Source organism: Schistocerca gregaria, chromosome 4 (assembly GCF_023897955.1).
Source record: "Schistocerca gregaria isolate iqSchGreg1 chromosome 4, iqSchGreg1.2, whole genome shotgun sequence".
NCBI lineage: Eukaryota > Metazoa > Arthropoda > Insecta > Orthoptera > Acrididae > Schistocerca > Schistocerca gregaria.
In genome coordinates, this window is record NC_064923.1 from 375,471,836 (window position 1) to 375,492,616 (window position 20,781).

Below are 20,781 nucleotides of genomic sequence, written 5' to 3' on the forward strand. Positions count from 1 at the left end.
TATCGTAGTAAAAGTTGTTGTTTGTATGGCGTGACACATTCCACACACCCGTGTAGAAGAAGCAACATATCATAGGGCCCCTAGTAAAATTTTTAAGACGCTGACCACCCGTAATGAGTGTTTTCACTTTGTCAGTTACACAATGTATTTAATGTGACAAGGGCAGCGTTTTTTCCATTTTACATATAGATTTCTCATCTGTCGTAGTTGTGTTCGTAGCTATCACGTTTGTGTGAAACCATTATTATGGATATAATCATTAGTTGCTTCCTCCGTAGGCATATGTGGAATACATCATAATACATACATCAAATTTTTTTCTGTGATGCAGCTTGATAATTCCAAAGGGAGCAAAATTAGATTATTACTGAAGTATGAAAATAACTATTAGTTTCTATATAAAACAACAGCCTGTGCCGTTATAATAGTCTGGTAAAGATTAAACAGCGATTAAACTTATTAAACAGCTGAAAATTACGCAGAAAATTACCAATCTTCTTATGCAAATAATTAACAGTGGAAAGGTATTGTGAAAAGCGTCTGACATATTTGTTGAATACTGACCGAAAAGGAAATGCAAAACTGAATAGCTCAAAAGAGGTGAAGACTGTTGCCTTTGCTAGTTCAGTGACGATAATGGTGCTCGGTTAGTGCAATTACTGTAGAACGCTACTGACGTGTTCTGTTCTAAATATCTGAAAAAACAGAGAAAGACTAGATTGTTAACTGAAAGAAGCCTTGACAATAGAAAGTATTTGCTATTGGGAAAACCGAGTAATGGAATGAGTTACTTATTACATTGAGTACCACATTCACCACATTTACTCCAACGTCTAAATACATACGCTGGTGTGAAAAATTCCGAGTCATATCCAGCAGGTGTTAGCCGACAATACATAATTGCACTTGAGATGTAGAATCTATCCTTTTCCGAAAGGTCAGAGAAATTTCATTGACTAAGAGCAATTTTGATCTAAAACAATAGTCTTCTTCCGTCAGGCCGAAAATTTTTCATCTTTGTCTTTACGTGATTTCCTGCATCCATCACCTTTTTGTTCTTGGATCAAAATTTCAGCTGTGTGATTGGCGGTTGTATTACCGGTATGACACTATAACCTAGAGAACTGTCTGCTAAAATGGCAAGCAAGTGTGGTTTTTTTTTTTTTTTCATGCGCTCTACATTCTTTACTGTGTACCACAATACGGGGCATAAGATTCGAGACTCATCTCATAGTCTGTAGTACCGAGCAACGAAAACTACAATGCTATGTCTCTGCATAATCCTGTCTCTCAAAGTTCATGTTTGTGTCTAGTGTGCATGACACGTACTCAGAGAAAACATTTATTGTCTTAATTTTTTATTAACAGCGAACAATATGTAAATTATGGACCATAATCTATTAAAATTTGTTACACCCATATGACATGTTGACAGTATGTATAAAATTTTATTTGAGTATCAGAAAATAAAATTTGTGTGTTTAATCCCTTCGAAAACTAATGTTATCTTCAGTAAAAATCGCAACGAACCCTCTACACATCCTCAATGCGACTAAAATTCTCTCTGCACAGGGTTCTTCTCATACCCAATTTTATCAAACATCAATGGACAGTAGTTTTCGGTGAGGTAAATTTCCTAGACCTATCTTTTCCCTCTCTTATTTCCTAATATGTCTCATTCATTGTTTTCTAGGACGTTAGTATGCCTTAGCATTGCAACAATAAGTTTTCTTTTCTCCCACTGTTCACGTTACTTCGTCTCAGGAATTCAGATGCAACATTCCTTTGCTCCAATAGTTCAGGTCATACTTTACGCCTAGTCATTTAATTTGGAAAAAATTTAGGTTGAGAAAATATTTTGTGTTTCGAGATGACTTTTAGTCTATAGTTACTATTACGAGTTTAGTATAAAAGTTTTTTAAATTACTTGTAATGATACAGAATAAATTTCTCACGTTTCGATTTCTACTGCTGTAAATAAATTCCTTTTATCTTGAAGTTTATCTGTAACCTCTGAGGTAAGCTGGTCGCACAAAGATAAATTTCTAGAGAAAGTTTTCGTCCAAGCAAAAAACTTGAGCCGCAGATGACAACTACTTGCGAGACCAAGATGAGTACCCCATCCGAAAAAAATAAAATAATGGGTAAGTGCCAGATTATAAACATTGAAGTCTGAAGATCGTTCCTCAGTCATCCTAGTACGTCAGTTTAAAGTTTGGAGGTAAGCAATGGCACACGAACGCGAATCATATTGTCTATCTAGCTTAGCGCTCGCCACTTGGATTGATTAGACTGTATAGTCTGCACACATACTTTTTCTTAAATCGAATTTTTATGTTGTTCACGAATTAGAATGTCTTCTAAACATTAATTAAGGCCATAGGAGCATGACCTTTTCCGAATGTACTTGAAACCAAAAGGCGGTTCTGGTAGCTGGAGTCCAACGCTTTTATTAATCATGCCTTTTGCGGTCATACAGTGATATTTCCATAGAAACCATCATCTTTGAAAACATATTCCTTTATAGCAAACCGAGATGTGAAATACCAATTTTAATAGATGTAGCCGTAAAACTTTTTTTAATAAAAGAAAATATTTTCTTAAAATTCTTCATTCCCCATTTTACCAGTGGGAGGGGAAGGGGGACCAGTACCCAAAAACAGGGAAACGCGTGTTTTTTAAATTCTAACACAGAAGACAAATACAAATAGAACATGGCGTCAAGGTCAGTGTATACAGATAAAGCACTGGGAAGTCCCAACCAGAGGACGGAGAGCTTGACTTACACCACCCTGCTACTTTTGCAACCAACGAAATATGTTCTGGCAAATCTCTTTCTCATATCTGGAAGTGCCTTTCCAGCTTGCATCGTTACTTAGTAGTGTGCCTTTGCAAAAGAAGTTACTAGTTTATTTACACACTCCAGGTGCCTGCTTTATCTGTACGAAGATGGAGCTTATCAGTGGAATCGATAAATGTTCATAATGCAAATACTTCCAGTTTACTTCAGTTTCCAGTACTTCTAATCCTTAAGAGTATTTCCTACAGGCCACGTGCTTTAAATATGAATAAATTAGAAAGAACTTTATTATAAACTGTAGACAGGCGTGTTATGAATAATTAAAGAGTCAACACCTAAGGATGATTTTTGTAATTAAAGTTCCTCTCAAGAGGCCAGGATTACGGTAAAATGATCAGCTGAAACTTCGTCGGCCGATCCTCTTAGTTCGAAGAAAGGAAACAAAGTTAGTGAATATAAAGTCTGGGGCGGGCTTACACAGCCACTTCTTCGAGGGATGGACGTGAGCAGCATGGTTCGCGGTTTACTACTCAAAGCAATTAGTAGGCGACTTAAAATTAATTGACTAGCTCCTCTATTAAACGTGTTCGAGGCTACAGCGCTTTTCTGGAATAGACTTTACTATCAGGACTATGCGATATAAGATGATGTTGAAATTAAACAACGGAATGTTTGTCGGCTGCAGTTAGATAATATTCATACTGCCTCACAAATCCAAAACATTGAGTTAATAATTGACCACATAGGCCTTTGTTAGTTGAGGCATCTACAGGTTATTTTCTCATCCTTTGAAACTAGTCACATTGCATCTATTGAACGTAAGCTTTTTGCTTTAACTCTATAAGACACTTGATTTGTCCACAAAATTCAGAAAAAAGTACACCGTGGTGTATAGTAAATTTCTTCTGGTTTGCTGTAGGAAGTAAATGATTTCGTACATTCTCCACCTATTTCTTCAGGATTTCCCAGCGTCTATCAAAGTGTGGTAGCAATTAGCAGTACGTATGTGAAGCAGCTACAGCGCTTAATGTAAACAAAACTACTCATATTAGTTGCCAGTATTTCCCTCCCCAGACTGGATAAACGTAACTGTAAGCAAGTTTAGGAGTGCTTCTTACACTAGTACAATAAAGTGAAACTTATGTTGCTCCATAATCTAGGTATGCAGGCAAAATTAAAAGTACTGCTATTTTTACATCCTGCTGACAAAACCGTATTCTACCCATGATACAGTACTGTGTTTCGTGCCCACAAGTTCTACATTCGAGATAGTGTAACACTGGTGTTAATTGAGATGACAGTGATGTTGATTACTATTTTAATATATCGTGGCATGTTGACCAATATTTATATCCTGTTTCCTGCTCTCAGCATACAAGCTGCAGTGGCGGACGTTTCGCGACTTCATTGTGATTTTCAAGTTGTCACCACCTTCTGTTTGTGTTACCAGACGGTCATAAGCTAGTTTTTGCATTAATAGTTCCGAACAAGATCGTCTCGAAACACTGAAAAGACCAAATAATGTTAGTTAAATGGTACTGATATCCTCCACTGTGCCTAAACTCTGCTTTTACCTTATGACAAACAATTGCGGTATTCTCATTTTGGAGAAAAAATTTATCTGAAAATGTAATCGTGTAAACAAATGGTTGAGTCCAACAAAATTTTGTGATGTAATGGTAAATACTAAATGTAAAGAAAAGAACAGTTACCTCATTGTATCATTGCAATTATCTACCTGATAATTTGTGAACAACTTTTCAATATGATAGGTAATACGTTTGAGAACTGCAACGGAAATGTGTGTGAATAAAACTGCAAAGAGTCTCTCTAAGAGCCCACAGTTCGGCAACACCCTCTGTGCCATCGAAGCAACTTTGTCAGGCCCGATAAAAATGTGTCTCTCAGAGACTTCGACAACCATTGAGCTGAGTGGTGCCTTTTGGCGGCTCTAATGTCTCAGCGCAGGCAGTCTTTTAGACACTCCTCAGGTGAGGTTGTCTGCGATCGATCACGAACGTCCAGACAAAAGAAGAATTCGAAATAAAACGAAGTATATATTAAGCATATTTCCACCCCGTTCTTTAATGACAAAACAGCATCCCATCAGTCAATATTTATCAGAAATGTATGGTAAATTTGTATTTATTCTGCCATTTAATTTTCCTTTATTTATTTCATGTCTTATTCGTAATGAAAGTTTTTGTTCGAGTTTGTAATATTATTCTGTCAATGCAATTATATGTAACCTCTGAGTATTCTGAAGTTTTGCCTCTGCTGGGACTGTTTAATCTATGGAAAAAAAATTATATGCAGAAGCAACAAGTAAAAGATTCGGTTAAAATATGACTTGGAAGTGTTAAGATAGAAAGAGATAGTGTGTCTGGGTATAAGTGGAAGATCTATTATATTTGTTAAGAACAAGTAATGAAAGGACAGCATAGTGTGAAGAAAAGAACTCGAAGTTTTGAAGTAAAGTCTCTTAGCCTGGACTCAGAAGTGTTTGGACAAAAAGCATGAGTGTAGGGACAACTAGGAAAAAATCAATTATTTTTTGGGAGGGAGAGCATTTCTTGTGGCGAAGTAGTTTAATTTCACAGAGATACTGGGTGGAGACGCAGAATACACTAACAATATGAGGAGGCGACAAGAACTTAGAACTTTCACGAACACCATTCTTTCGCTATTGATACAATAGTTTACAAGAATTTCGAGAGGAGAACAAATTCTATAAAATCGATCGAGAAGAGAACATCGTGACGACGTGGAAGAAAAGAAGAAAAACAAGAACCAAAAATTAGAAAGAAGATTTTTCAAGGCCTAGCACAGAAGATATCGGGAGATAGAGCTTGTAATACAACGACCTTCATAGAACAAGAATCTCCTGGCAACATACCGCGCTATTTTCCATGTTATTTTGGACAGAAGAGAGACTGTGATGGTTGACTGTTCTACTGTATGAACTGTGTTACTAGAGCAGTCTGGAAACTTTTAGTTGTGTTTTGAACTGTGAACCATTTCCAAAATTTGGCTTAATCAGTCCAAGTACGAAAGCAATTAATATTTTAAAAGTGTGTACTAATAAAAGTGGCGGTTCATAGTTTAAACGCATAGTTACGTAGTTGCCATTGTTGAGAGTCCAAAACACTGTCTTCAGTACCAGTCTAGCATAATCCTTTCACGCAACCCACTCTGAAACAGTTTCAGAATTTTACAATATGTGTATTATGACAAGGTTACGCATCATATGGCAGCAAAAAATTAATTTGCATTTTGTTAATTCATTTTGCCGTCCACAAGATAGCAACTGCTATCTTGCTGTGGACCAAAGGTCGTCAAAAAAGCTGCAGCACACCGGTATTAAAAAGCACCCACTTCGGGTACCAGGTGAGACGACAGAACATGCCAGTGGTTTCTACAAAGCCAACTACTTGAGTCAAAACGTGTGACAACAGCATTTTAACTATTATACACAGATGTAGCGAAATGGTGGCCAGTGGGGGGGGGGGGGGGGGGGTTGGGACGGGGTGGTCTGGGTGTAAACTGAAAGATATTTTGATTTTCAATCAAACGACGAAAAGAGGTACGCGCAATCGAGTCAGCAGGTCAACGATAAATATAAACTACCAATACATCCATAGCACTATCAGCTATTACCCATCCCTGTATTAGCCAAGACCAATTGTTGGCCTTGCTTTGGCTCAGGTGTTTTATTAATCAGCTCAGCTCTTACCTGAAGCTGAATTTAATGTAAGTACTACCGACCATTTTTTTGTGCTGTGTGCTGTTGTGGTAATTTCTGATTACGGATAAGGCTGTAACATGAAACAAAAGTAAATCCGATTCTGATTCGTTCTCTAGCGCTACGCTAAGTTAAAACATGTACTCACCAGCATAACAGCTTAATTACCTATCAACAGCGATTTAATGTTAGCACTGAAGTCATTATTTGGAGGCTGGCAGAAGATAGAGGTTTCATATTTCAGTATTTCACTGAGCGGTAAACAATATTAAAAAGAACATTAATTAAAATCAGTGTATAAGAATCACTTGAATTTGTCTTTGTCGTCCAAAAACAGCATTGATCAACAAAATGTCACCCAAATAGAGAAGGGTTACATTTCTTTAAAATCTTTCTCAATGATCTCTCATTAGTAGTCCCAACGATAAAATATACGCAATCGGGTCACCTGGGCGGTATTTAATTTTGAAAACGGAGAGATGGAGAAGGGTTCGTGAAGAAGGAAGGGGTATGCGAAGACAGAACATTCTATAGTACATTCGTTCCTAAAAGACTTTTTCAGCGTGCTAGCTGAATCGGTAGAGCCGACTGAATCGTGCATCCCCCCCTCCCACCCCCTTTCGTCAAAAATCTATTTACTCTCTTGTCATACTATAATAAAAATTTATTGATACGTAGTCAGCACGGATTCAGAAAATATGGTTCTTGCGAAACACAACTAGCTCTTTATACTCATGCAGAAATGAGTACTATCGACAGGGGTGCCAAATTGATTCCATATCTTTAGATTTCCAGAAGACTTTCGACACCGTTCCTCACAACCGTCTCCTAACGAAACTGCGTGCCTATGGAATATAGCCTCAGTTGTGCGACAGGATAAGTGATTTACTGTCACAAAGGTCATAGTTTATAGTAATAGATGAAAAGTCATCGAGTAAAACAGAAATAATATCCGGCGTTCCCCAAGGCATTGTTATAGGCCCCCTATTGTTTCCGATCTATATTAACGATACAGGAGACAATCTGAGTAGCCGTCTTAGGTTTTTGCCAATGATGCTCTCATTTACCATCTTGTAATGTCAGTAGATGACCCAAACTAATTACAAAATGATTTAGATAAGATATCTGTATGATGCGAAAAGTGGCAGTTGACCATGAATAAAGAAAAGTGTGAAGTTATGCGCATGAGTACTAAAAGAAATCCGCTAAATTTTTGATTACGCGATAAGTCAAAAAATCTGAAGCCTGTAAACTCAACTATATGCTTAGGGATTACAATTGCAAATACCTTAAATTGGAATGATCACATAGATAATGTTGTGGTTAGAGCAGCCAAAGACTGCACTTCATTGGCAGAACACTTAAAAGGTGCAACATGTCTGCTAAAGAGACTGCTTACACCTCGCTTGTCCGCCCTAGTCTGGAGTATTTCTGTGGGGTGTGGGATCCGCACCAGACGGGACTTATGGATGATATCGAAAAAGTACAAAGAAGGGCAGCTCGTTCTCGAAATAGGGGAGATAGTGCCACAGACATGATACTTGAATTGGAGTGGCAATCATTAAAACAAACACGTTTTTTGTTGCGACGAGTTCTTCGCATGAAATTCCAATCGCCAGTTTTCTCCTCCGCTTGCGAAAACATTCTGTGGGCACACACCTACATAGTGAGAAATGATCATCTCGATCAAATAAGAGAAATCAGGGCTCGCACAGAAAAATTTGAGTGCTGGGTTTTCCCGCGCACCGTTCGAGAGTGTAACGGTTGAGACACACCTTGAAGGTGGTTCACTGAACCCTCTGGCAGGTACTTTATTGTGAACAGCAGAGTAATCACGTAGATGTAGATAACTGAACGTAGTCTTAAAATATGCTTGCATTCATGCACTATCAGAAGACTAAACGTGCACAAGGGGAAAACATGCAACGCCAGAATTCAATGTTTCGTTGTTGTGCATTTTATTTTATTTTAAAACTATTTACAAAGGCTAGATTTTCCAAATTCTCCATTGGCTTGATAGATTTTGCGTGCTGAGCCCTTGGACTGACTATCTTCGAATTAGGGAGGCGTGATGATTTGAATCCAACCGCTGGCATCATCGGTTTCTGTGGTTTCCCATTTTCGATTCAGGCAATGCTGGGGCTGACCCGTTACTATAGGCCACAGCCAATTCCTGACAGATTCCAATTCCCTTAAAGATGCCATTCCACTGCTTAACTGAAGACAGCTGCATCGAAGGCGAGCTGAGCATCTCTTTGGAGACTCCCAACATTAAAATCCATTGGATAAATAGATAATGGCCAAAATTTTCCTCACATAGACTCATGCATTTGTCTGCCGGGACATTCATTAATACAGAAAACGATCGTTCTTACAATGCAAGCAGTAAGAGATACCTGCTTAAATGAGAAATTTGTGGAAGTGTTAAGTTGATTAATTCGTATCCATTGCATTTTCGCCAACAAAAGTTGTTTTAGCTCTTTTAGAATAGAGAGCTCTTTATTCCAAAAGCCCTGTCGATAAAAATCACCGTGTCCAAACAAAATTTGCTCTCGTCCGTTCGTGATCACTTCCTCTGCTCGGATCCAGACTGAAAGAATGAGAGTCTAAAATGACCTTGGAGGACGAAGGGAGATTGGAGCACGACTGTTTTTTAGTGGTTTGGCAACATATATCACTCTTAAATAACGTGATCATATCTCCACTTGGTGAAAAGTCCAAGGTCATTTTGTAATAAAATGTTTTACCGTTCTTTATGGAAATTTTCAGAATAAATGAAAAACATTTGTCTTTTTAATGTCATCTTTAGCACATTATGGCTACATCCTTGTATTATGTAGAATCTGATAAAGACTAAATAACTGTATACTTCATTCCTTTAAAACAAGGAACGAACAGAATTTAGTTACACACCATTTCATTATGAGCATAAAACTATGTCGCTGTTAGAACTGCCAATTATACCCTATTATAAGATTTGTGTGAGGGTTAAATAATTATCTTATTTCAGAAGTAATTGCTTTCTAAATATATTTAGAAATAATACACCTTTGCTTAGCAAGAACGAAATGAAAGGTATAGCGTTGCCGCGATGTACAGCACCAAGTATACAACATGGACTCACTAGCCATTTTCAACATCAGATTTTATTCGGAAAAACGTTCATCAATCAACGCTAGAAGTGTCCTTTTGATGTTACCATAACTCAATTCATCACAAATTTTGAGTTTTCATACGCATCAAATGTTTTCATTTCTTATGTATTACAAATCATCGATGTACCGGTTTACATTCGTAATTCTCAGTGATTTACTCGCACCTTGTTCACACCGTAACTGATGTAACCATAACCACTGTTCTTATCCACAAGGATGTTCCCTATAGTAAAAGAAATCGACAACGGTAGTTAAATGCATCTACTTTGCTTACATACAATTACTTGTTCTGGAAAGCATTGCTAGTACTGAAAATATCACCATACTCCCACAGAACAATGAGATGTAGGTTGATGAGGTTTTGCATGAGGGGAAATATAAAGGACACAATGGAAAATCCAGAGTTGCAACAATATTATGGAAAGGAAAGTTGCTACTCACCTACTCACCATATACCAGAAATGTTGAGTCGCTGATAGGCTCACTAAAAAGACTGTATGTGTGAGTATCATTTACGTGATTGTGTATGTGTCTGTTTGATGAAGGCTTACTGGCCAAAAGCTGTACTTGTGACAGTCTTTTTACTGTCCCTATGTGCGACTCAGCATATCCGCTATATGGTGAGTGTCAACGTTTCTTTTCATAATATTGACATATAAAGCACGTACAAGATGCAGGTAACACAAATGTAAGGGCGCTGCTGTTTGTGAGTGTAAACTAACGTCAGTGTCTTAAGCAGACTTAAGTTCATCTCATGTAAGATGACGAAATTTTAGATGGTCAAACAACAAGGATCCTAGCTGGGCAATATGAAGATACAAAAATCTCGTATTGTTCGTGGAAAGAAAGACTGTCGGTATGCCTCTGCGTGGGGTCTAATCTCTCTGATTTTATCCTTATGGTCTCTTCGCGAGATATGTCATGCGATGCCCAGTTTTACCATTACAAACAAAACAATTTTGAAATTTACTTGTCCATTTGACAGAGTGGTCGCTGATGAGTCTAGTGCGATATCCATTTTAACAAAGTGTATTAACAGCGCTACTGAAACACGAAGAACGATCCAGTATTCCAGCAGCGACTGAGTAGTGCTTCTGGATGGACAGAGCGGTGCTATCTCATTATTCTACGTGTTTTACTGTTCCTGCTTCCACATATCGATAAAACGAATATCGTAGTAGACTAACTTGAGACCACTCTGTCCAACTCGCGCGTATAATTCCGATTTAAAAAATCATTTTGTTTGTAACCGGAAACAAACTGACGCTTTGTGTTGACCCTGCGCGTCACATGAAGCATGTGAAGAGCAGTTTTTGTTTTTGGATGACTCCAGCAACATTTAGCAAAAACAAATCTGCAATTACCTGCTGAAACACCAGAGAAAATTCTCCCGGCGACTCTTAGGAGAGACTACGTATTTTTGTGATTTTCTAAGAGTGCATGACAGTGCGAGTTACATTGTCAATCACAAATGAAGTAGGGGGAAAGCTAGCCAGAAGGCGATGCTATGGGTATGTCCACTTAGCATTGAAGCGTCCAGTGGAACAGAATAAGACTAAAGAGAGCACTTCGTGATATTCTTAGTTAGAAGGATTCAAATGTTATGTCGTTCAGCACTGGTTACACAAAATATTTCTTGTGGTACACAGAATTAGTATTGGTGCAATACAATCAGTAATGCGAGAGTACTGGGTTTGGTTATCTTGGTCTTGAACGTACTCTCGCTCACGTCAACGTCTTTCAAGCTTCTTAAATTTCATGGGAACTGTCTTAACTAGACATTTCAGCTTAGTAGCAGCCATGAAAGGCTAAGTGCGCCGACAAAATTATGTCACAGTTCAGGAGGTATGACGTCTTAAATACTGAGATGCGTGGAAAACTGCAGCAATGGGCCTGAATTTAAAATTTATTACTTCTGCTTTTGTAAATCTATTCGCATGTCATTACACAAACAGTGTTCAGATATTCCACTGATTGTACCGGCAAAATTATATCATTTTATGAAATACAGATCAGTAGAGATGTAATTATAACGACTGAAATGCGTGTAAAACGCAGCATCATGCATAGCATCTAAATTTATCACTTTTTTGCTACGAATGCTGTTCGCAACATATTTCGCTGGGAGTATCGATACATGCCGCTGAATGTACCTACACAACTATATCTCTGTACAACACACCGTTCAAGAAATATAATGTCGTAAATACTGAGGCACGTGAAAAATTCCACATCATGCATAAAGTTTTAATTTATTCTTTACTTCAAAGACATTCCTACAGATGAGTCAACTCAAGGAGATCCCTGACGTCTGGCAGCGCTTTCGACAGATTTCAATTGTGAAGTGCAAACGGCTGTAGGCGAAAACGATAGCCGCCTATAGAGCTAGGAAGAGGCTTTGTGACTGAGACGCTGCAAAACAGCGTTGTAGACATGCGAAGCAGCTACGCCCAGCTTACAGAAAATGTATGGGATCATGTTCCTTAATTATCCATTTGTATATTATGAATATTTCTTTACTTAGAAGGAAATGAATTTTTAGTAGAAATCGCTGTAACAAGCTTTATCGTAGCTAATCGGTTTCGTTAAAACTAAGTTATCGTCTTCAGGTCCACATAAAGGTTATTACAAACATCTTGTGCCAGTTACACACAAAATGTTTCCATTGGATTACTAGGTACATAAATATGAAATGAACGATACGTTGCCATGAAAAAATTAAAATTACTGGTACATCACAAGCCACGAAAATGTCTTTCTCATAACATAAAACTTGATGCATACCAGGGCGCCACTAGATTTTCAATAGCCAATGCATGAAGCGAACTGACCACAAGCACAACAGGCGTCGCTGCAGTATATATATTCTATTAATAAAAGGCAAACAACCTTGATTCCAAATACGCATATAGAAAAAAATTCTCAAATGTTTATAAAATATTTCTGGGCATTTCTTCATGACAGAATACTGCTACGAAACCCTACACACCATTCTTACGATACTTGCGTTTTATCATTACAAAACGGCAAGTACCTTCTTTCGACAATATTGCTAAGAAAGCGACAAGAATAGTTATGAAAGAATAACTATTCTTTTTAAACTTATTATTATGAGAAACAGAACTTAGGCTGTATGCTGAAAAGATCTTTATAGTAATTTATTAAAATCAGAATACAGCGTTGTTCAACCGGATATCTGAAGCTAGGACAACCAGTCTGAAAATTACACCAATATGGTGCAACGCAGCATCTTTAGTACACCAAAAACATTGGATGCTGTGACAGCCTATATCATGCTATGAATACTACGTAGGATAACAACAGAAAACCATCAAAATTAATCACAGTCCGCATCTTAGATATATTACATGGACGAATGTGTAAATAACACTGAACATGAGAAACCAAAACGCAAACCTGACCCACAAACCTACGAAAGCTCATTCACTGCATTGCATTAATACAGTAATATATGTATATTTCAAATCATGGTTATTTTTAAATCACGTATTTGACTTTTACTGATGAAATCAATGTACTGCAGCGACACCTGTTGTGCTTGTGATCTGTTAGCCTCATGCATTGGATATTGACACTCTAGTGGCTCCCTGGTAGGATAGACGTGTTATGTTTTGGTGGATTGTGATATAGATAGAAATTTTAATTTTGATGCGCCAAGGCATCACTCATTTCACGTTTATGCACCTGGAAATGCAATGGAAAGATTTCGTGTGCATATGACACAAGATGTTTGTAATATCCTTTGTGAAGATCTGAGGATGGTACATTAGCTTTACTGAAAACGGTCATCTACAGTAGAGATTTTGGTTCAAAATGGCTCTGAGCACTATGCGACTAAACATCTGAGGTCATCAGTTCCCTAGAACCGAGAACTACTGAAATGTAACTAACCTAAGGACATCACACATCCATGCCCGAGGCAGTATTCGAACATGCGACCGTAGCGGTGGCGCGGTTCCAGACTGTAGCGCTTGGAACCGCTCGGCCACACCGGCCGGCTAGAGATTTTTGTAGCGGTCTCGCCTAAGAAGTTCTTCTTCTCCTAAGTAATCACTACAGATCTCATCATGAGTAAACTGTTTCACAATGCCAGCCGCGGTGGTCTAGCGGTTCTAGGCGCTCAGTCCGGAACCGCGCGATTGCCACAGTCGCAGGTTCGAATCCTGCCTCGGGCAGGGATGTCTGTGATGTCCTTAGGTTAGGTTTAAGTAGTTATAAGTTCTAGGGGACTGATGACCACAGATGTTAAGTCCCATAGTGCTCAGAGCCATTTCATTTTGTTTCACAATTTCAAAGATGTTCTCACGAGTATATAGAAATGTAATGTTTTCGATGACCACTACAAACATAGCTCATATTCGTTTTTAAGTCTTGTAGAAGATTGGCAAAATGAATACCCAGGTAGCGCCGGGTTTGTCATCTAGTTGGTTTATTAAGGGGTTAACGAATAACAGCAAGGGCAGTGTTCCAGTGATGTATAAGGCGAGCATGGCGAGAAGCAGGAGAGGAAGTGAGACTCACTGATGACGGTGAGGTTGATCTTGAGGTTCCTCGTCGGCGAGTCGCGGAAGTCGACGCGGCAGCGGTAGACGCCCTCGTCGGAGAGCGCCAGGTCGTCGACGAGCAGCTGCGCCGGCGTCGTCGCCGTGCGGAAGAAGGCCCGCGAGCCGAACGCACGCGGCGCCGACCACGTCTTTGCCTGCCCGTACTCGCGGCCGCGCACGTCGAAGCTGTGGGCAAGCAAAGTGGCGCTGAATTCCAGAGCACCTGGACGAGTTCACTGACATCACTAAAGCAACTGCAGAAGGACTAGGTGCAAGCAGGCAGAGTGGTGGGCAACTCGCGTTACAAACTTATATGACTTACAGAGGGGAGTGAATACGTAATCGTATCGTTTCCGTTGTACGACGTAGAGGGGTGTGAATACGTAATCGTATCGTTTCCGTTGTACGACGGTTACAGTTCAGATGTGTAAGACTTCCACGTCTACTGAATGAAAGAGAAAGGGTCTCACAGTTATTGGTCCTGGTATGCAATGGGGCAGGCAGGATGACCTGTACTACGTCAGACGATCACCTGATGGCACTTAACCTCGGCCTTGCAACGTTTAATTTAAGAGACTCCTTTTATTTTTAACGGAGATGAATCTAACAGTAATTTCATTTATGCCCCAAGGGACTGTAGAAGATTTATACATTAAATGAAATTAAATTAAATCAGATTTTTGTGCATTACCTCTTGGTGCCCCTTTGAATGTAAATTAAATGAAAATCTACATCTACATCTACATCAATACTCCACAAGCCACCTGACGGTGTCTGGCAGAGGGTACTTTGAGTACCTCTATCGGTTCTCCCTTCTATTCCAGTTCTTGTCCGTGGAAAGAAAGATTGTCGGTATGCCTCTGCGTGGGCTCCAATCTCTCTGATTTTATCCTCATGGTCTCTTCGCGAGACACGTAGCAGGGAGTAATATATTGCCTGACCCCTCGGCGAAGGTATGTTCTACAAACTTCAACAAAAGCCCGTACCGAGCTACTGAGCGTCTCTTTTGCTGAGAGCTATTAAAGGAATACTATTACTTCAAACATATTAGCAAGCTGAACCCGTGGGCGACACACAGTCTCTGGTTCCCAGAGGTTGTATTATTAAGAAAAAAAGCGGGCAAGCAATCAGACGAAAGTCGAGTCGAATCGCAGCGTTGCGCAGTAGTTGTGGAGTCGTGGAGAGAGGGTGTTGGATCAAGCTTCGACACTGGAGGTACAGCACAAAGATTTCTGTTTGAGATATTCCATGATATGTAACCTGAGGATGAACGACAATTGTTAAGATGACTGTTTGAAAAGAGAACACCTCAGAAAAAGGTAGCTTATTAAGAATTTGTTAGCCTCAAGCGCGAGTTCAGTAATTATTACCGTGCGAAGATTTCATTGTGTGGAAGGGTATCTAAGTCAGGGTCAGGAAGAACTATGAGTCTTATATTCAGTGCTCTAAATAGCCCTCTCCCATTTGGATTAATTAAATGGTACTACATTACGAACCCTAGTAAACAACTTTTTGTGACAGGGAATGCTGATTATTCATATTAGTTAGAATTTACTTTTGTGCCATTAAAAGCAATCAATTTCAAAGTATTTCCTCCTGTCGGTTACAAATATTTCAGAAAGCATAGCGCCACTGTTCAAACAAACTTGTTTGCTCATATTTGAGTTATCACGCCCTGCACTTTTGCCTGAACAATAATTAAGGATTTGGAAAAGAGAACTAAGAAACTAATTTGCTGAAACAACAACGTAATAGAAATAACAATAAGCAGATAGACTGCAGCACAGTGATTTATTTTAAATCATCATTTACAGTGCAGATAGAGCAGAAGCAAGTTACAAGTTGCAAGATAAGAATTTGTTGTAGGGCCTAAAAGAACGTTTTCGACAGAATATTAGTGAAATTTCATGTGAGTTCAACATACGCTTTTCTGTAACAGGGCACATACAAATTACGTAACAGTTACTCATTGTGAATGTTCTTGTGAATCATTTTTTTTTTTTTTGCAATCTAATTTACAGATAGTCAAATGCATTTCAGATTTGCATCTTCAAATTAATTAACATCACATTCCTCAAGAGTAATTTTCATATATCAGTTCACGTTTAAAACGAGGGTAGCTACGCCGATTCTAGAGCTGAGACTTTAGTCAAACTTTAGAAGTCAGACTGTTTTCAGATTGTTAGCGAGAAATTCTCTTAAACACAGGTTCAGCATAAAATGCGGGTGTCTTCCATGTGCTGTTGAACCATTACTGTTTACAATATTTATAAATGACTCGGCTTTTCATTTAACATTTTACTTTTTTTATTTGACCTCCGGTGTGACTACCCTGTTTATCCACAAACAGTTACACTATATAGCTCTCAACAATAAAAGAATCTACAAGTGAATATATTAACTCAGTAATTATACTATATTTATTTACTATCATTAATAAAGAAAAACCCCATTAATTTCTTAACAGAGAAATAAGAATTCAACGTCTATGTTCAAAAAATGTTTACAGACAAATCTGCCAGGAAGTTTCATATCAGCGCACACTCCGCTGCAGAGTGAAAATCTCATTCTGGAAACATCCCCCAGGCTGTGGCTAAGCCATGTCTCCACAGTATCCTTTCTTTCAGGAGTGCTAGTTCTGCAAGGTTCGCAGAAGAGCTTCTGTAAAGTTTGGAAGGTAGGAGACGGATACTGGCAGAAGTAAAGCTGTGAGTACCGGGCGTGAGTCGTGTTTCGGTAGCTCAGTTGGTAGAGCACTTGCCCGCGAAAGGCAAAGGTCCCGAGTTCGAGTCTCGGTCGGGCACACAGTTTTAATCTGCCAGGAAGTTTCATATCAGCGCACACTCCGCTGCAGAGTGAAAATCTCATTCTGTTTACAGACAAGTTTTTGAAGTCACATATCTTTGAGATACCAGCAGTTTTATAATGAACTACTAAAAGCGGAGATTGCACCTTCTCTAGAGGTCTGTGGCTAGATTTTATAGTTACGAACTAAACTAAATCTTCGCAGGCGTCTATGAATTGCTTTACCATTCTTTATTAGAAAACCAGGAATGCTTGTGGGGAATGGTACCTTATGTTTCGCCATTTCTGGAAGATAATATCCTCTATGTAGCAACAAACAAAGATAAATGTCTTGCAATCACATGTGTCTGCATTTCTTTCTCTTCAGCTACGCAAATAAGCACGGAACTTGTCCTGATTGTATTTAATGCGAGTGATTTTAGAAATAACTGTACGATGTACTGACATGTTATTAATCCAGGGGAACATATGTATGTGGGGTTGAACTTACCAAAAACACTCTCACTTATTAACGGTTGACATTTCCAAATCCCCTGTCCACGAGAACCTGACTTCAATTTTTAACTTACTTAAGAAGTATTTGAATGAAATGGGTAACATGGTAAGCTCTGAGTACTGCACATTCCTTGGCCAAATTGTCAACAGTTTTATCGCGCAAAATGCCTGTGCAATCTTTTATCAAAAGCAGATTCGAATATTTCTTTCTATTCAAGAATATTTTATTATTTTATGGATTATGTTGTAACAAGTTTACCACTCTCTGCTCCAGTTCGTACTCTCTACGGCACTAAATCTGTTTTTTTTTTTAATCCGAAATAATTAAAATTTTTTCGTCGTTCTACGTTAAAGAGCAATGTTACTGTTTTCGTTATATAAGAAGAGACTTAGGGTAAGAGTTAGGTGGTAAAGTCGGAAGTTAGATGTAGAAAGACAGGCAGGGGATCAAAATCTGGTGAAAAAATTGGCAGTTACCGTAAGCATGACAAATTTGAAGTATTGTCCATAAATAGGCTGAACAAAACGCTATAGTTTGATTGCTGAAACATCACTGGATACCCTCCGACTCATCTGGGAGCATGCCTATGCTTTTACGTATGGAGCTATTTACGGAGGACGAACACATACAAGTAAAATTAATCGTAAAAGAGGCAATGTCAGACACAGACCTGTTAGAAGAACTGTCAGGATCCGAAGTCCACGCTCTAAGAAAATAGCTTACTAACCCGTCAATTGATCGACACTTGAATACTGCTCCTGTGCATCGGATTCTTATCGGGTGTGATAAGGGGAAAAGTGCGCTTCATCACGGGTCCAGTAAGCGTAAGGCCGTCAGTGTAACGTTCAACTGCCTCCTGTAGCCGTCGCTGTAAGGGCGTGTTGTGTGGCTTGCGAAGCGTCTTCGTTAGTACAGATGTCGGTTTCTAGGGTCAGAAAACCTCTTGGTTCTCGTGAGATTACATGTGCAAGTAATGTGCAAAATTGTCATCGTAACGTGCCAAGTGGTGACCAACACGGTGTGGTTGACTGGTTGTTAATTGGTTGGTTTGGGCAGTGAAGAGACCAAATAATTGGTTGCGTTTCCGTTATTATGTTGTTGACGTGTCACAAAATTTCGATTGCAATGGCGAGCAGCTCATCAATGAATGTGATCTTGGCACTTGACCTCTTCTAGTAGGGATATTAAGTAAAAGTCTCTAAATATGCTTTTGTATCCGGCAGTTGAGTATGAGCAGAGTAACAGCACCTTCAAGGCATCCGTGCCTTTCGAACGGATATTTTTCCAAAAGTGTGAGTATAAGTTTAGGGCAAATTAAAATATTCTTTATATCAGTGGTAGCGCTCCAACTTTCATGGTGGGTGGTAGGCGATAGTGATTTAGAAGCATTCTGAACAGGTATTCATAAAATTGAAATAGAATAGTTGTAATCAATTCTTACTATATGATTAATCGAGCTGTATCTCTGCTTTACAAATTTTATAAAGTAAAATTACATCCCTACTTATAAAAGCATCATTACTGTAGAACCGGTGGGCGATTAGAAAATTTCCTACTAACACAGATATGAAAGTGGAGTGGGGGAGGAGGGGTGGAGGTTAAAAAGGATTGACTACCCCTATGTTAGACAAATCCACTACTCGTTACTCAGTGCTTCTGTGCACTGCTACAAAGTGGAGCGGTTTCTGTTTTGATGTGTTACTAATGGAGATTTTGATTCACTACTTACTGACAATCGATTAAATTTGCTTAACAAGAGCGGCAGGACACAAATTTCAGAGTATGTGAGCAGTCAGCATCAGATATTCAGTGATAAGGACGAAAATGTAGAAAACAAATGGAAAAAAATTCAAAAACTTCGTGCAATATGTCCCTGACAAGTATGTTCCGAGTAAGCTCTTAAGAGATGGGAAAGACCCAACATGATTTAATAGCCGCATTAGACAACTGTTAAATAAACGATGAGACTTCATCCAAGATTCAAGATCAATAAAAACCTAGCTGATGAACAGAATCCGAACGAAGCAAAAAATGAGGGTAAGGAGAGCAATGAGAGAAGCGTTCACTGGCTTTGGAAAAGCGTAAGAAGTTTTTCGTGGTATGTAAAATCAGTAAATGGGAAGAAATGGCACCGAAACTGAAGATAACAGAGAGTAGACCGAAATACTGAATTCGGTCTTCCGAAATCGTTTCACCGCAGAAGACCGTAACACGGCCCCTCCTTTCAATCGTCGTACCAACGTCTAAATGGCAGATACTGAGATAGCCGGTCGCGGAATACAAAATCAACTACAATCGCTTAACAGTGGAAAGGCGTCAGGACCAGGTGAGGTACCTATAAGATTCTACGAAGATTATACGAAGGAGCTTGCTCCCCTTATGGCAGTAATTTATCGTAGATCGCTCTAGCAAAGAAGGGTATGTAGCGACTGGATAGAAAGCGCAGTTTATTCCTGTTTTTAAGCAGAGCCGTATGACAGATGTACAAAATTATAGAGCTGTAACTATGACTTCAGTCTGTTGTAGAATTATGGAGCATGTTTTATTTTGAAGCCTTATGATGTTTTTGCAGAATGAAAATCTCTTCTATAAAAATCAACAGGGATTCCGCAAACAGAGATCCTGCGAAACGCAGCTCACTCTGTTCCTCCATGAGATTCACAGCACCATAGACCACTGCAAAGATTAATGCCGTGCTCCTTAATTACACGAAGGCTTTGACACCATCCCGCAGTACCGTTTAGCGAAAAAAATTACGAAGTTATCTAGTATTGGAGCAGATTGGCGACTGGATTCAAGATATTCTTGCTGGTAGAACCCAATAGGTGACTCTTAACAGAAAAAATTCGATAGATGTAAAATTAATTTCCGGAGTTCCCCAAGGAAGTGTGATATGATCGTTACTGTGTTCTAGATACATAAATGATTTAGTGGATAGCGTCGGATGCTCTTTAAGGCTATTCGCAAATGGTACGTCTGTCTACAACAAAGCAGCAGCGCCAGAAGACTCAATGACCTCCAGACAATTGATGAATGATGCAGCCTCTAGCAGTTGAGTGAACGTAAATAAATGTATCATAATGTACCCACACAGCAAAGGAAATTCACTACTGTACAGCTGAACTACGGATGCAAACCACTGGTAACAGTAGCTACCGTAAAATGTATAGTAGTTAACTATCCAGAGCGACCTTATGTGGAATGACCACATTAAAAAA

At 39.0% G+C, this 20,781-nt stretch overlaps 1 protein-coding gene and 1 non-coding gene across 3 annotated transcripts in view; one reads left to right on the plus strand and one right to left on the minus strand.

The window, feature by feature from the left end:
* LOC126266694 (neural cell adhesion molecule 2) overlaps positions 1 to 20,781 on the minus strand; it is a 571,136-nt gene that overhangs the window by 452,383 nt on the left and 97,972 nt on the right. For both annotated transcript variants that reach the window (XM_049971131.1, XM_049971132.1), the window contains exon 2: positions 14,240 to 14,448. In XM_049971131.1, coding sequence (XP_049827088.1) covers positions 14,240 to 14,448 — 209 coding nt within the window. The remainder of the gene's footprint in view (positions 1 to 14,239; positions 14,449 to 20,781) is intronic.
* On the plus strand, positions 16,993 to 17,067 carry Trnas-cga (transfer RNA serine (anticodon CGA)). Its single transcript has one exon. It is a non-coding gene; the product is annotated as a tRNA-Ser (tRNA).